The 17883-nt window shown below is 50.2% G+C and overlaps 1 protein-coding gene across 2 annotated transcripts in view; it reads right to left on the bottom strand.

The window, feature by feature from the left end:
* Positions 1–17883, bottom strand: part of RBM27 (RNA binding motif protein 27) — a 102387-nt gene that overhangs the window by 33666 nt on the left and 50838 nt on the right. For both annotated transcript variants that reach the window (XM_040406166.1, XM_040406173.1), the window contains 5 exons: positions 12639–12792; positions 4311–4559; positions 2898–3032; positions 524–637; positions 105–179 (listed from right to left, as the gene is read on the bottom strand). In XM_040406166.1, coding sequence (XP_040262100.1) covers positions 105–179; positions 524–637; positions 2898–3032; positions 4311–4559; positions 12639–12792 — 727 coding nt within the window. The remainder of the gene's footprint in view (positions 1–104; positions 180–523; positions 638–2897; positions 3033–4310; positions 4560–12638; positions 12793–17883) is intronic.

The raw sequence follows: 17883 nt of genomic DNA, 5'->3' as shown, positions 1-17883 counted from the left end.
ACCAAGAAAACCCCTTTGGGCAACCACAATACACAAGAAGCTGGATCCTTCTGAACAAACAGGACAATGTCCAGTATCACCAGGTTGGCACATGTAGCACATACCTTCTGATATTCAATTTGCTTTTCTAACATTTCTTGTTTCTTTTTCCTCATGTCTTGTTGGAGCTTTAAGGCCTCCTGGAAGTAAAGTTAAAATGATGTTAAACTAAAATAAAGAGGTTAAAAGGGGTTGTCCAACTTGTAAAAGCCAGGTAAGTATGAATCTTCTGTTAAGAGGGGCAGGCTGTGGGTACTTGCTAAAAATTCAATATTAACGGAGAAATGACCGAGATTCTAGAGAATATTACCGTAAAGCAAAGCCATTGAGACGATGTGTGGAAGAAAATATAAGGGCAGGATTTGTTCACACAGAGCATGTAACTGAAGCCATGGTAAATGGAAAGGGGTGACAATTTATATTTCAGGTTCTCACAATGCACACGTAATCAGTACCATTACAGCAGAGGAGGCATATACTATACCTGCTTCTTCTTCAGAGCTTCCTGCACATCCACAGGTTTGGATCCTGTGGGGTTCTTATTTGCTACCTTTGAGCCGGCAGAGCTGTAAACCATTTTGGAGACAGGTGGGAGAGTCTACATAAACAAATGGCAAACGTAAAGAAATCTGAGTATGTATATACGGTATATTATGCTCAACAACAAAAACCTTAATGCCATAAAGCAATGTGGCACAGTGCCATGCTCACTACCATCCGCTTGCCTTGGTGGGCTTTCTGCGTGTGCTACAGCCCTTAAGGCTTCATTCACACGTCCGTGGAACACGGTCCGTGACATTCCAGACTGGCATTCTGCTTAGTGCAGGAGCGGATGGCGCCATTGGTTGCTATGACGCCGTGCACTTTGTGCCGACGCCGCTGTTCAGTAATACACTGGTACTGATCAACAAATGTATTACTGTACTGCGGCGGCACAAAGCGCACAGCGTCATAGCAACCAATGACGCCGTGCGCTCCTGCACTAAGCAGGATGCCAGTCCAGCATCTCACAGACAGTGTTCAACGGACGTGTGACTGAAGCCCAATACTTGCAGCAAGCTTACTTATGTACTATTTCTGATGACATATATTGGAAAATAATAAATACATACACAGGTGAACATTGACTTTTATTTGCAGTTTGACATTTTAAAAGCAAGATTGGAAACTTAAAAGAGTATTCCCATCACATACAATGGGGGCATATCGCTAGGATATCCCCTCATTGTCTGATAGGTGCAGGCCCCACCTCTGAGACCTGCACCTACAAGGAGAACGGAGCAGGGATAGCTGTGGCTGGAGGACCCCGGGACGCCCAGCCCCTGCTTCCATTTATTTCTATGGAGCAAACGGAAATAGCCGAGCCAGAGCTCGTCTATTTTAGGCGGCCCCATTGAAATGAATGGAGGGAGGGCGGCTGCGCATGCATCCATTCATTTCCCCGCTCTGTTCTTATTGTAGGTGCGGGTCCCAGAGAAGGAACCCGCACCTATCAGACATTGGGGGCATAACACCATTGTATATGATGGTAAAACCCCTTTAACTTTTGCTAAAAGAGAGCGTGCCTAGTATGCTGAGAATTCCTTAAAAGGGTTTTACCATCACATACAATGGGGGCATATCGCTAGGATATGCCCCCATTGTCTGATAGGTGTGGGTCCCACCTCTGGGACCCGCACCTACAACAAGAAAGGAGAGGGGAAATAAATGGGGGACGCACTGCACATGCGCAGCCGAAAATAGCTGAGCCCTGGCTCGGCTATTTCAGTCTGCCCAATAGAAATGAATCGGAGCAGGGGCCACACGTGCGCAGTGAGCTCCCATTCACTTGTATGGAAGCAGCAGGGAGCAGAACTTGGTGGTGGACGAACCCAGGGAAATCCAGGGTCCTCCAGCCACAGCTTTCCCTGTTCTGTTCTCCTTGTAGGTGCAGGTCCTAGCGATATGACCCCATTGTATGTCATGGGAATACCCCTTTAAAGGGAACCTGTGAGCTCCCATATGCTGCCCTCACTGACATCAACATAGTGAAACAGCAGTCTATTACTCTTGTGAGAGCATTCAGTACTTTTAGATTTCTCCCCTGCAGAAGCCCCCTACCTCCAGACAATGACAGACAGTTTTCTTTGTTTTTGTGCATGTCAATCATGACCTGGAGCAGGGGGCTGCGTATGGAATCGAATTCATCTCTCTTCCTGTGCTACAGCAGTTCAGTAATCTGAAAGTACTGAATGCCATTACAGAAGTCTAAATCAGCTTGGTCTGTCATGACACTAGTTGGCGCCCTGAGTGCAGCTTACAAGCTCACAGGTCCCCTTTAAAAAAACACTTTTTTAAAGCTTTAATTTAAGACATCCCAGTATACATTTGTGTCACTGACTTTATGGGTTTTCCAGGTTTATGGACATTTTTAATGAGCTCCCAGAATGTGTAGAACCTATCCTCACCACTCCATTGGCTGCAGAGGCGTATATGACCCTATGACTGGCGTCAGCCGAGAAGTGTCCCCAAACAGCATGTGACCCAGCAGTGATGTGCTACTTGGGGACACATCACCGCTGAAACGATACTATGCTGGCAGGAATTAAAGAGGCTGGAGACTAGAAGATCACCAAACTGAGCCATGGTGCCAAAACAGAATGGCAGAAGCAGGCGAGCATGATTTGCTTTTAGGACCAAAATCCTGGAAAACCGCTGTAACTGTACGTTGAGATTTTGTATGCTTCAAAAATAAAAAATACAATAACTTTGCATAGGTAGCACTTTTCTACAGGTTGAATCAGTGAAGACATTATGGGGTCAGTCTGTAAACACGAACTTCCTTATCAAATACATGCAACAGGTTACATTGCACTTACCCCAGGTTCCTCTCCCGAGTTGTTCTGGTTAGGAGTTCCAAATGTTGAGTCAGGCTGACTGGCGACTGCTCCAAGCCGATGTTTTGCAGGTAGTTTATTATTAAGAACGTAGGAACCCTGGTTAAGAGGTTTGGCCTGTATATTGTGAAGTGAGATATTACAATATTTAATACGTGTACCATTAAGACAAAATTTGATAAATTAATGTCTAGAAATAGCAAATGGTTAAAATAATAACAAAATGTGAATTAAAAAAAGTCTATACAGTGAGCATGAAATATTTTACAACCAATGTGGTTCGCAAGCAGAACAACTTCTTTGCAGGTCAAAAGGGAAAATTAAAAAACGGAACTTATTCACTTATGTTAGAACCGCAATGTGAATGATGTCCCAGCTTCACAGGTTGTCTCAGCTAACTCAGGCGATAAGAGGCTTAAAAGGGTCTTCCGAAGGCCATAGTGGTACTGCATAGGCCGGTGCCTTCTCAAACAGCTGATTGGCGGGGGTCCCAGGTGTCAGACCCACACCAATCAGGTACTGATCACCTATCCAGAGGACAGATCAACAGTATAAAAAACCCTTTAAAGAGTACAGACAGGCAATGCATGAAAAAAATAATCTCCAGAAGTGAGTAATTGAAGGACAATACACATTTGGAATACCCCAAAAAGTTTTTGCTTTGCATATTTACCATTTAGTGAACCTTATGAAGAAAAAAAAATAAGACCTTAAAGGGGTTTTCCCACAGATTTTTACTGACGTGTGGGTTTGTCACCTGGGACTCCTGCCGATCATCTTATCAGGCACAGCTCTGTACATTCCCTTCAATGGGGCTGAGCTGTGGCTAGGTCATGCGACACACGAATGTGACGTCACTTGGACTAGGTAAAAGCTGTTAAAGGTTGGGGCACTACTGCAAGCACAGATGACTTCTCAAACAACTGATTTGTGGGGTCCCCGGTGTTGGCCCTCCACTGACCAGATACTGATGACCAAGTTCAGGTAAAAGGTGGGGGGAGAATTTCACTGGCTGCAGCGGTGATCTGCTCCTCTTGCATCATGTGACCATTTGCTCCAATTGCGTCATGTCAGAGGCCAACGATGGCTGCAGCATCAAACAGTAAGTTTACAAAGAGGAACCCAAGACAAATAGTGGAGGCTGGGGAGTGAAAGAGCTAGGACCCAGTGATGAGGATCAAGTAAGAATGATTGCCAATGTCGTTTGCGCCAGTCTTAAGCGTCTGGAAATCGGTGTACAACCCCTTTAATGGAAATGACTTTCAGGCACAGAAATCTGCTGCCTGTGAGTCTAATAATATAGCCTGCTGTAGTGATAATATTAACCATAACTCCTTACATTTCTAACATGAGATATGGTGCCAGTAAGATTACAGAGCACTCATACATAGATACCTTCTGCAGATGCGCCTGCCCAGCAGCCGGAACGGATGACTGGGTGGTTGGTATAGTATGCGTTAAATGGTGGGGCGTCAAATGCTGTTGAAGCTGCTGAGAACCCTGCTGCTCAAAATTTTCCCTGTGCCACAGAACTCGAATAAACCTGTTGTTTAAAACTGCTTCTGTGCTGGAAATCGCTCGCCTGGCCTCTTCGTTTTTCAAGTACTGGATCAGAGCACCTTCTGGATCTCCTTGGAAAGCAACCTAAAACAAAAAGCAAGAAAAATCAACTTTAAATTATCACAGTGAGATAGCAGTGAAGTGAACAATGTTCTATTATAGTCAAATTATTCAAGACATTATTTAACATTTTGATATGCAACATCCAACCTAAAATAGCCAACTAAAAAACAAAAAAGTCTAAAAAAAAAAAAAAAAAAATCCTAACCCGTCAACCACCCACACAATGATGGACACATTATACATGGACGTCATACACGCGTCTCTAGCGGTGGCCGTATCAGCTCAAACCTACAAAAGAACATGTACACGGCTGCTCTGTGCAGAGGGCATGCTAGCAAAAATGGTGATCTTTGTTCTCTAATCATGCAGTTTGGGCAAAGTATGGTTATACCCAGGAAAGAGTGGAGATTATTTTATCTCATGAACAGGCTGGCTAAGCCAATACAAGAGAAAAATTTGCACTATCCCCCCATTTTTACCTATATAAAACTTAAAGGGATTATACAAGATATACATTTTTCTCATCTTGCAACCCTTTGATGTGCATTACAACCACTGCATTGATGATGTTTCAAAATTTCCGTACCAGGCAGCGCTGCACTCTGGTCTAAATAAAATGTGGGCACTTCCGGGACCACGTGCCATATATTGTGCTATTGAGTCTATTAGCATAACTTTCCATATGAAACCATATGCAGACAGTATTAAAAGCTGTATCTTTATTATGTTCATCTGTTGCTGCATTCCCCCCAAAACAACTTAGTTCCAATATGCAAATTAGCGGTTTCAGTGCACCGAAGACCGGGCCTAGTCTGTTTGTGTATTGTAGCTCTCACGCTCTACACAGGATGCCCCTCATCACCTTGGTCGATTGACAGGGCCAGGCATCTGAATTCTGATCTTGCGCCTGTACCAGTAACCTCTACTGATATGTCTGTTTGAGCAACTACTTCCATTTCCTACACAACAACTCTGGAGCATCTATTCTTATGACTATGTAGTACAGTTCCTTCATTATTCCTTTTAGATATTAGGAATTAATAACTAGCAGTTTTCTATGAAGCTCCAGATGGGTGTTACCAGTGGGGGAGGGGTTACCAGGTAATAATAACATCCATCTGGACCATTAATGCATAACTTCTAGTAGGAATAATAAAGGAACAGCACAACACCGTCATACGAATAGACGCTCCAGAACTGATACTACATGGAGAATGTAAGTAGTTACTAAAACTGACATGTCAGGAGAGGTGACCAGTTCTCCTTAATGTGAATCTATCACCACGATTCAGGACTATTTGCAGTGATAGACTAGTAGTACTGCATATAGAGAGATCGCCATTTTTATTTTCCTACTTCTCCCCATTCCGCAAGGCAGAAGGGTGCAGTATGAAAATAAAATGGATTCCTTAACTGTCGTACTACGCATGTAATACTGCAGATAACAGTCCAAAACCTGGTGGCAGAGTCTCTTTAACTCCGTCAAGACCAAGCCCATTTCAGTTTTTGCATTTTTATTTTTTTCCTCCACACATTCCAAGAGCTATAACTTTTGTAATGTTCCATTCACATAGCCATGCGAGGGCTTATTTTTTTGCGGGACAAGTTATAAGGAGACTTTTGTATTACTTACCAGTAAAGTCTCTTTCTCGCTCTTCCTTGGGGGACACAGGAAACCATGGGTATAGCTCTGCTCCCTAGGAGGCGTGACACTAAGCGAAAGCTGTAAGCCCCTCCTCCATCAGCTATACCCTTCAGCCTGGAGAAGAGACTGCCAGTTGCGTGTCCAAGTAGTGAAAGATAACCACCAACCGGAAAAAGAACTGTCGAGCCCCAACGGGGGCAACCAAGCCGGAACCACAACTGTAACCCAATGAAGGGCGGGTGCTGTGTCCCCCAAGGAAGAGCGAGAAAGAGACTTTACTGGTAAGTAATACAAAAGTCTCCTTTTCTCGCCCATATTCCTTGGGGGACACAGGAAACCATGGGACGTTCCAGAGCAGTCCCAGAAGGGAGGGACCAGAACAAACTCAACCAACGCCAGAGGCATCAATCAACTGCCGCCTGCAACACCAGACGGCCTAAAGCAGCGTCAGCCGACGCATGAGTATGCACCCTGTAGAACTTGGTGAAGGTGTGCAAGGAGGACCAAGTGGCCGCCTTGCAAATCTGCTCCGAAGAAGCCCGATTTCTCTGAGCCCAGGAAGCCCCGACCGCTCTAGTGGAGTGAGCGGTAACACCAAGGGGAGGAACCCTGCCCTTGGCGAGATAAGCCTCAGTAACAGCCATCTTGACAAAACGAGCGATAGCAACTTTGGATGCCCCCATCCCTCTGCGCGACCCTTCCGGGACCACAAAGAGCGAGTCAGTATGCCTGAAAGAGCTGGTTACTTCCAGGTAAATCTTGAGCGCCCTGACAACGTCCAGGCGATGAAGCTTCCTCTCCCGCGGATGGGAAGGGGAAGGACACAAAGAGGGGAGAACGATGTCCTCGTTCAGATGAAAGGCGGAGACCACCTTAGGAAGGAAGGAAGGGACCGGACGAAGAACCACCTTGTCCTGGTGGAACACTAGGAAAGGTTCCAGACAGGAGAGTGCAGCCAATTCAGACACCCTCCGAAGAGAGGTGATGGCTACAAGGAAAATAACCTTGCAGGACAGAAGTCGCAAGGAAACCGTCCGCAGAGGCTCGAAAGGAGAAGCCTGGAGCGCTGAGAGAACCAGGTTCAGGTCCCAGGGCGGTACCGGAGGGCGATACGGGGGAACCGCGTGAGCCACGCCCTGAAGGAAGGTCTTGACAGGACCAAGGGGGGCCAGTGGGCGCTGAAACAAAATGGACAGCGCAGATACCTGACCCTTCAAAGAACTAAGGCCTAGACCTTGGGCCAGTCCGCTCTGCAGGAAGGACAAAACGGTGGGGAGAGAAAAGCGGAGCGGAGGAATCCCCAGATCGGCACAGAACCCCAAAAAAGTCCTCCAGGTCCTATAATAGATCCTAGAAGAGGACGGCTTACGGGCGCGGATCATGGTGCGGACGACATCCGCAGAAAAACCCCTACGTGTCAGGACGGTGGTCTCAACAACCACGCCGTCAAACGTAGGGACCCTAAACGCGGGTGGAAGATCGGTCCCTGAGAGAGAAGATCTTCCCTGGCGGGCAGTGGCCAGGGCGCGTCTGCCAGGAGCAGCATGAGGTCGGCATACCAAGACCGGCGGGGCCAGTCCGGAGCGACCAGAATCACCGAGACGCCTTCCGCCGCGATCTTCCGAAGGACCTTGGGCAGGAGAGGGATGGGAGGGAATATGTATGGGCGCGCGAAGCCTCGCCAAGGAAGAACGAGGGCGTCGGCTCCGCAAGCTCCCGGATCCCTGGCCCTGGACAGATAGGCGGGGACCTTGTGATTGAATTTTGAGGCCATGAGGTCCACGTCCGGAATGCCCCAACGAAGGCAAATGGCCTCGAATACCTCCGGGTGAAGAGACCACTCGCCGGGGTCGACGGTGGTGCGACTGAGGAAGTCCGCCGCCCAATTGTCCACCCCTGGAATAAAAATTGCAGATAGGGCCGGGACGTGGGCTTCCGCCCAACGGAGAATGCTGGTGACCTCCCGCATCGCTGCGAGTGCCCCCCTGGTGGTTTATGTACGCCACGGCCGTGGCGTTGTCTGATTGTACACGAACTGGATGACCCTTCAGCAGATGAGTCCAGTGTCGTAGAGACAGAAGGGCCGCTCTCAGTTCCAGGACATTGATCGAGAGTTTGGACTCCGATGGAGACCAAATGCCCTGGACGGATCGGGGAGGAAACACGCCTCCCCAGCCCGAGAGACTGGCATCGGTTGTAACCACCAACCATTTGAGTGGCAGAAAGGACCTGCCCAGAAGAGGGGACTGTAACCACCAGCGGAGAGATGACCGCACCGGAGGCGACAGATGGAAGGGATGATCCAGAGACTGCGGCGATTTGTCCCAGGAGGAGAGGATCGCCCGTTGGAGAGGGCGGGAGTGAAACTGCGCAAATGGGATCGCCTCGAAGCAGGCAACCATCTGCCCCAATACCCGCATGCAGAAGCGGAAGGACGGTCGACGGTGGAGAAGGAGACCCCGAACCGCCCCACGGAGGATCAGACGTTTTTCCGAGGGAAGACGTACCTCCGCCGCTCCCGTGTCTAAAAGCATTCCCAGGAAGACGAGTTGTCTGGAGGGGGGAAGGGAGGACTTGGGGAAGTTGATGACCCAACCAAACCTCGCCAGAGTCTCTAGAGTGAGATCCACGCTGGCAACCGCTTGAGAAAGGGACGGAGCCTTGATGAGGATATCGTCCAAGTACGGTAGCAGAAAAACACCCCTGGAACGGAGTAAGGCTAAAACCGGGGCCAGGACCTTGGTGAACACCCGGGGGGCTGTTGCCAGTCCAAAGGGAAGGGCGACAAATTGGAAGTGGAGGTCCCCCACGGCGAATCGAAGGAAGCGATGGTGACACTGGGCTACCGGAACATGGAGGTAGGCATCCTGTATATCGATGGAAGACATGAAATCTCCCTGCTCCAGGGAAGCCACCGCGGAGCGGAGGGACTCCATCCGAAACCGTCGAAGGAGGAGAAAACGGTTGAGCTTTTTGAGGTCCAAAATGGGCCGCACCGAACCTCCCTTCTTGGGAACTACAAAGAGGTTCGAGTAGAACCCTTGGAATCTTTCCTCTAGAGGAACGGGGGTAATCACCCCCCTGTCCAGTAAAGCTTGAACGGCCGCGGAGAACGCGGCCGCGTCTTTCGGGTCTCGCGTGGGGCGGGAGCGAAAGAACCGATCCGGAGGGAAGGATGCAAATTCGATTTTGTATCCGGAGGACACAATTTCGAGGGCCCAGGCGTCGGAGACGTGAGCCATCCAGACGTCCTTGAAAAGGAGGAGCCGGCCCCCCACCCGGGTGGGTGGGGGCGCGCCTTCAGGCAGAGGACTGTTTTGCTGCGGGTGTGCGGGCAGCCTGCGGCTTGCGCCAGGAGGGCTGCGCCCGAAAAAACGGCTTCCTACGCTTGTCCTGGGGAGGAGCCGAAGCGGCAGCTGTGGTGGGAGCCCCAGAGGCCCTGCGGGAGGACCGAAAACGAGACGCACCAGGGCGTCCGCGGGGGGCGCCCCTGGCTTGGGGTTGAGGAAGATGGGTGCTTTTACCACCCGTGGCCTCTGAAATAAGTTCGTCTAAGCGGACCCCGAAAAGGCGGGAACCCGCAAACGGTAGCCCCGCCAAGGAACGTTTGGAGGCAGCGTCCGCTTTCCAGACCTTCAGCCAGAGCTCCCTCCTGACGGCAACTGCCAGGGCGGAGGAGCGCGCAATAAGGGCTCCCGCATCAAGGGAGGCCTCACAGACAAAATTCCCGGCCCGAATAATAAGCTGGGCCAAGGAACGTAGGTCCTGGATGGGGATGTCCGAGTCCAACTCCTGTTCCAGCTGCGTACCCCAAGCAGAGATTGCTTTCCCTGCCCAAGCAGAGGCAAAAACCGGTCTGAGGGCAGAACCGGAGGCAGCAAAAATGCCCTTGGACAGGGTCTCCATGCGACGGTCCTCCGCTGACTGAAGAGAGGACCCGTCGGGAACAGGGATGGCCGTGTTCTTTGACAGCCGGGCCACAGGGGGGTCTACCTTGGGTGGGGAAGACCAGGTGGCCACGACATCGGCTGGAAAAGGATAGCAAATGTCCAGCTTCTTTGGGTTGACAAAACGGGCGTCCGGGCGAGCCCAAGCCTTAGACACCACGGAGGAGAAATCAGAGTGGATTGGAAAGACTTTTGAGGCCTGCCTGGGTCTGATAAAGGAGACGCTAGCTGCGTCCGAGCTAGGGGGGTCATCCTGCACCTTAAAGGTGTCACGTATATCAGAGATGAGTTGACCCATCGCTGAGGCTAGCTTGGACGGCAGGGCCGAGTCCATTTCCAAATCTGAAGCCGCCAATTCACCTTCAGAGAGCGAATCCTTTGGAGAGGAGAGGCTCGTCTGGGTGCGCACGCGTGGCGGGGAGAGGGAGGCATCCGAGGAGGAGGCTCGCTCTACTCTAATACGCTTCTGAGAGTGCCTAGCTCGGGAGGGGTCACTAGGAGAGGATGAACCCGCTGCAGCGGCAGAAGCAGTGGACCCGGAGGGCGCGACAGTCAGAGTGGCGTCCTGCGGGGTAGGTGGCCTGTCTATTAGGCGGCCCACGACATGAGTGAGGCTTTCCACGGCCTGGGACAGGGATCTAGCCCAGTCAGGCGGGTCAGAGGAAGCAGGGAGCGACACAGCGGGCGACTGAGGCTGCGGTGGAGCTCGGCATGCAGTACAGTGCGGATCAGACTGCCCCCGGGGAAAGGGTTCCCTACAAGCGGTACAGGCATGGTACCATGGCTTGGCGGCTGCAGAAGGGTCTGACATGGTGGAAAGATGTTGCACTTTAAAGCAACAGTACTGTGGCACGGAGGGGGTTAAACAGTCCTACCAGACCCGATGATACAAGCGGCAGCTGTAAGGGGAACAGACTGAGGAGGCTGTGGAGGAGAGGCAGCAGCACGGAGCTGAAAGGCTTCAGGATCGCACGGCAGAGAGATGAACCCGGAAGTAGCGGAGCGCAGCAGCACGGAGCTGAATGTGTAAGGAAGCTCCGCCCCCCCCTCTGCCGCGCTGAAGCCGAAGCAGAGCCGCGCGCGCGCGGCAAAATGATTTTAACCCCCAAGGATGTTGAAGTGCCGGCCATGACATGGCGCCGTTCATGCCAGGAAAATGGCTCCCACCGCGCCTAGATGTAGCAGACGGCTTGCATGTCTGCAGCCGTCCCCTGTAAGGCAGCGTTCTAGGACTTGCCCAGATAGACTGCCCTCCAACTATGCCCGGTAACGTCCCGATATGCGGGGGGGGGGGGGGGGGGGGGGGGGGGGGGGGGGGGGGGGGGGCGGGGGGGGGTTGTCCGTAGCAGTGGTCATGTAACAGTGGCCATGTTGGTAGCAGCGGTGGGAGGGAGGAAGGGGAGGCTGGAGCAGCCACTCTCACCATACGCTGTCTTCGCCCTCAGTCCATCCAGCGGGGTCGCCCCTTCAGCTCCTGGCACCGCGGTGGCAGGAAGCCGGGGGAGGGACTTGGCGTGCGGGCGACCCTGAGCTGGCGGGACGCAGGGGAGCGAGGCTGCCCTGGTCCACCTTGTCTTCTGTGGGGGAGGCGGCAGTGCGGAATTACCGGCACTGGCGCAACTCAACCCCGGGAGAAACAGAGGGGTCTAATGCGCCTCTGTTGTCCCTGTAGGTAGAAAAAAACCGAGTTAAAAACAACAAATACGTAAAAAATAAAAATCATAGGATAACAACCCTGCATAAGCAGGGGGTGTCTTGCCTCCTTGGACACTAAGCAAAAACTGGCAGTCTCTTCTCCAGGCTGAAGGGTATAGCTGATGGAGGAGGGGCTTACAGCTTTCGCTTAGTGTCACGCCTCCTAGGGAGCAGAGCTATACCCATGGTTTCCTGTGTCCCCCAAGGAATATGGGCGAGAAATTTAAATTTAGTATTGGAAAATGGGGGAAAAAATTCCCTGTGAGGTGAAAGTTTTCACATTACAGCATTCACCATGTGCTAAAAATAACGTCTACATTCTGTGTGTCAATACCATTACGGCGATACCAAACTTGTAGTTTTTATTTTGTTTTACTACTTAAAAAATAAAAATCTTTGCATCGCCATTTTCTGACAGCCATAACTTTTTGAAATTTCCATCCACAGAGCTGTATGAGGCCTTGTTTTTTTTGCAGAAAGGACTGTAGTTCTTATTGGTACCATTTTTGTGGTACATATGACTTCTTGATCACCGTAATTCCGTAAGAGTGTTTTGTTTTGTCACGCACAGCTCAGACAGATTACCATTACAGCCCTGGGAAACCTCAGACTGTGTCATGGTAACCGATTAGAGCCCCCGTGATTTCACTGCGGGGACTCTGATCAGAAGGCAGAGGGAGCAGCATCTGAAGGGATAAATAGCGGGTTTCAGCGTGATCTGTGTTCCCCGTCACTGCGGCCCGCTCTATACAGAGTAGGCGATAATGCAAAGGGGTTAAGAACTTGCCAAATAATTCTGAAGCTGTAGCTCACCTGAATATTCACTATGGTACCAAATTTGCTGAAGTGCTCATTCAATTTGGTAATGTTATTAAGGTCCTGAGGAATTTTTCGGACTTCAAGTTTGGTATTCGTGTACTGTATCTTCTTCCCAAAACCAAGTTTGTTATGGTTGTTGTTTCCTTGCCTGGAAAAGAGAAGCATTATAGTACAACTATATACGGAAATATGACTAAATAATATATAGCTCTGCCCTCAGACAATTTCCATCATCTACAGAACCAGAATGGAAGTCTTATCAAAGCGGGTTTTTTATTGCTTTTCCTCTATCTAGGTTTCCAGCAGATGCAGTGAAAAAGTCATTTAAAAAACAAACAAAAATAAATACTTTTACACCACATATATACACACTACAGATGCTGAATATCTATAAAGTTACCTTGCTTTACATTTTTTGAATTGCTTTGCAACTGCATGACATTTTGTGCTAAAGTTATCATTTTGCTGGTTTTTGTGTTAGGCCTCTTTCACACTTGCGTTGTCCGGATCAGTCGTGCACTCCATTTGCCGGAAGTGCCCGCCGGATCCGTAACACCGCAAGTGAACTGAAAGCATTTGAAGACTGATACGTCTTCAAAATGCGTTCAGTGTTACTATGGCACCCAGGACGCTATTAAAGTCCTGGCTGCCATAGTAGTAGTGGGGAGTGGGGGAGCAGTATACTTGCCGTCCGTGCGGCTCCCGGGGCGCTCCAGAATGACGTCAGAGTGCCCCATGCGCATGGATGACGTGATCCATGCGATCACGTCATCCATGCGCGTGGGGCGCCCTGACATCACTCTGAAGCGCCCCGGGAGCCGCACGGACGGTAAGTATACTGCTCCCCCGCTCCCCACTACACTTTACCATGGCAACCAGGACTTTAGCGTCCTGGCAGCCATGGTAACCATTCAGAAAAAGCTAAACGTCGGATCCGGTAATGCGCCGAAACGACGTTTAACTTAAGGCCGGATCCGGATTAATGCCTTTCAATGGGCATTAATTCCGGATCCGGCCTTGCGGCAAGTGTTCAAGATTTCTGACCGGAGCAAAAAGCGCAGCATGCTGCAGTATTTTCTCCGGCCAAAAAACGTTCCGTTCCAGAACTGAAGTCATCCTGAACAGATTTCTCTTCATTCAGAATGCATGGGGATAATACTGATCAGGATTCTTCCGGCATAGAGCCCCGGCGACAGAACTCTATGCCGGAACAGAACAACGCAAGTGTGAAAGAGCCCTATGTAGATTGAAATGATCAGGCGAGCTCAGACGACACAATGCATTTGGAGCTAAGGTGTTAAAGGGGCACTCCAGTTTTTGCGTTTTTGACCGCCATGTGACCTCAATATTCAGCTGCCCCTGACCAGGTATATAACAGGTGAAGAGTGCTTCATTGCTGAGCAGAACATAAGGCCGATTACTGCGACCTGCCACAGTTTCTCACAGCTACAGTTCAAGCACACAATTTTTATATGTTCCATATGTACTTGCCGCTAAACCACTGTGGATTTACAATGTGGCACACTACAGCCCTGCACCCACCACATGGAGACTCGGCCACACAGTATTGCTATCTGGGGAAGTGCAGGCATCTTACATAAGTAAATACATGAACAGTGAAGTGGGTATGTGACGCTGCTGCTCATGGACATATCACTGATAACATGTTGACTACGATGTCAATGACTGACACCATGTTTAGTCCAATTCAGTTACTTCCACGGAGGTGTCATTCATAGGCTATACCACTCTACTGACTGAAAAAGGCTGAGAAGCCAAGAGGTTTGGGCATAGAATGAGCAGAACTCAGAACAAGCTCTAGGATGAATGAAAGCTGAACAGACTGCGCCACAGGCACCTGTAGAACCACAGAAACATGCCACCAACAAGAGAAATAGCTGCAGTGGAGATATCAAGAAGGAGAGGAGTGACCTCAGAGGAACACAGATGGTCTAGACCAGGCATGCTCAACTAGCGGCCCTCCAGCTGTTGCAAAACTACAACTTTCATCATTCCCGGACAGCCTACAGAAGGGCATGGTGGGAGTTGTAGCTTTACAACAGCTGGAGGGCCGCACGTTGAGCATCCCTGGTCTAGACAAAGGAAAAAAATCCACCCACCATGGAAAAACCTCTATGCAAAAACCACAGAAGCAGACCCTGCTGTGGAAAATCTACAAACCTGGAATAGAAAGAAGAGGAGGCAAGAACACAAACCAAAACCCATGCTCCGTCCCTGAGGAGACAGTCACCAAATAGACCACGGCAGAAGGAAGCACTACAGACAAAGGAGTCTCCAACCATGGTTCCATAGGATTCTGGTAGGTTGCTGGATGTTGATCCCGACTGAATAGTGGTAGGCGCATTAAAAACAGGACATTAGAGGAAAAAAAATAGAGATGGCCCAGGGAGACCAGAGAACAAACTAACAGGCCAAACCAGAGAATTGCCATGCATGTTTCAGAGAGCCTCAGGATCCCAGCAAAGCCGGAGTACACCGTAGTCCAAAATGCCACTTCTGGACATTTACATCAGAGAAAAGAAAGTTTGAGATAGAAAGATGGACCAAATAGAGACTGGAAGTCTGGGGGGGGGGGGGGAAATTGGAGAACAGACCTGATAAGCCTGTATTCTAGTAAAAAGGAGATTTTTGTATAGCTTACCAGTAAAATCTCTCTTTCTCGCTCTTCATTGGGGACACACAGAGTCCGTGGGTATAGCCATGTCCACGTTGACACTAGTAAAAGCTGTTAGATCCTCCCCTGGCAGCTATACCCCCTCCAGCCTGGAGAGCGAGCTTCAGTTTGTGAAAAGCAGTAGGAGAAGCAAGCCAACCAAAGAGAAAACAGGTGGAAAACAAACTATGTCAAAGGACCCAACGGGGTCCAAACCAGCAACTGCCCAACAGTGGCCAGACAACAATACTGGGTGGGTGCTGTGTCCCCCCAATGAAGAGAGAGAAAGATTTTACTGGCAAGTTATACAAAAATCTCCTTTTCTCGCCCATATTCATTGGGGGACACAGAGACCGTGGGACGTCCGAGAGCAGTCCACAGGGAGGGAAAACCACAGACCCATGGAAGCAAGCGTCCCTGCAGGCATCTAAGAACTGTCGCCTGCAAGACCCGCGGCCCCACGCCACGACCGTCGATGCATAAGTATGCACCTGGTAATTTCTTGTGAACATGTGTAAGGAGGACCGGGAGCCACCTGACAACTGTGCAGCCAAAGCGCGATTCCTCTTAGCCCAAGAAGCGCTCACCGCTTTGGGAGAGTGAGCCGTGACACCTAAGGGTGGAACCCTGCTCCGGGCACGTCATGCGTCAGCACATGCCGACCGAATCCAACGTGCAATTGCCCTTTGGAGGCCGCCAATCCCTAGCAAGGACCCACCGGAGAGAAAAGGGGATCCGTACGCCGAGAGGGACTGGAGGCTGCTAACAATAAGAAGAGTTCTGACAACGTCCAATAATATAGCTCCCTTCCGTAGGGTGCGAAGGAAAGAGACAGTGAAGGAAGGACAATTCCTTCATTGATATGGAAGTCAGAGACCACCTTCGGGAGAAGGAGGAATGGGCCGGAGAACTGCCGTATCCTTGTGAAGAACCAGGAAGGGGATCTTGCAAGAGAGCACCCCCAATTTAGACACCCGCCTGATGGATGTGATAGCCACAAGAAAAAACTACCTTCTAAGACAGGAGCCGGAGTAAGAACTCCCGCAAGGGCTTAAGTGGAGAAGACTGAGAGAACTATATACAGATCCCAAGGCTGTAAGGACAGTACAGAGGAACCGTATGTGCCCTTCCCAGAAGGAAGGTTTCCATGGGCACCAGGGAAACCAGAGTACGCTGGAAGCTGCCCCAGGATAGAAGCGCCAACACCTGACCCATCAAGGAACTAAGGGCTAAACCAAGGTCCAACCCTGAATGTAGAAGGATAGGACCGTGGGGAGAGAAAAAACAGTAAGTGAGGGGATGTCCCGGCGTTCACAGAAGCCCAGGAAGGACCTCCAGGTCCCACAACAGATCCTGGGCGATGCAGGCTTCCTGGCCTGAATCATAGTGCGGAAGACATCCGCTGAAACCCTTTCCACGTCAGAATGGTGGTCTTAATATCCACACCGTCACCGAAATGCTGATGTAAGACATCTGAGTGGCAGTGACCAAGGGATGTCTCCAGGAAGGAGAACGAGGTCAGCATACCAAGCGCGACAGGGTCAACTCGGAGCGACTAGTATTTGTCGGAATGTCCTCCATCTGGATCCTCCGTAGAACCCTGGGAAGGAGGGGGGAAGAAACACGCAAGGAGGGAGAACTCCCGCCAAGAAGAATCAGGGTGTCCACGTCACATGCTTCCGGAACTCTGGAGCGAAAGGTGGGAAGCTTTGTGTAGATACCGTTAGCACACCCGGAAGAATGGAAGAGTCCCTGTAGAAGGAGGAGTGTGGAGGGTGCCATAGCCCACCAGTCGGGACCGGATCGTGCCTGGAATGGAAGGCCACCAAACTAATACCCTTTGCAAATGCAGATGAGGGAAGGTAGCAACGTAGGAACTACAAAGGCATGCGGGATGGCAATGAACCCTGAGCCAGAGGAGGAAAAGACAGGAGAAGAATAGGCTAGGTTTAAGCCCATTCCCCGTCTGAGACCGGCGCTATACAAAAGTAGCCAAGAACTAAATGGCTGTGCAAAAACACCGCCCGAGGAGGAAGCCAGACAAGGGGAGCCACACTGTATTGCTAGCCCCATACCACAGCAGAGGAGGGGGTCACCCGCAGAGGCCACCGAATTCAGTGCTAACAGAGTCCACCGCCTGACGAAAGAGCTGTGCAGTAAGAACCCAAGCATGTAGTTGTAAGCAACACCGCTCCCACTTGTTGCACCTAAGTAAGGGGGTAATGCATACAGCACACAATGTAACAGTGACAATGTCAACGCGCCATGAATGGATATGCATATAGCAGGTCCCGAAACCCATGTCATTGTACTTAGTCCACCCATGGCAGGATAATGTATAAGACAGGTACTGTATCCTGAAGTAGTGCAATTACTCCACCTAAGGAAGGGTTAATGCATATGACAAGTACCACTGGCCACCTTAGAAGCAATCTTAGGAGATTGCTTCGGACTCATGTATACGGCGAGTCCTTGTCTGAGCATGACCCAGGGAGGAAGGGTGGGGTTTGCGAGGAAAAAAAATTGATTTTTTGTACTCACCGTAAAATCCTTTTCTCGTAGTAG

Source organism: Bufo bufo, chromosome 1, assembly GCF_905171765.1.
Source record: "Bufo bufo chromosome 1, aBufBuf1.1, whole genome shotgun sequence".
NCBI lineage: Eukaryota > Metazoa > Chordata > Amphibia > Anura > Bufonidae > Bufo > Bufo bufo.
The sequence above is the reverse complement of the archived record's forward strand: the minus strand, read 5'-3'. Positions and strand labels throughout refer to the sequence as shown.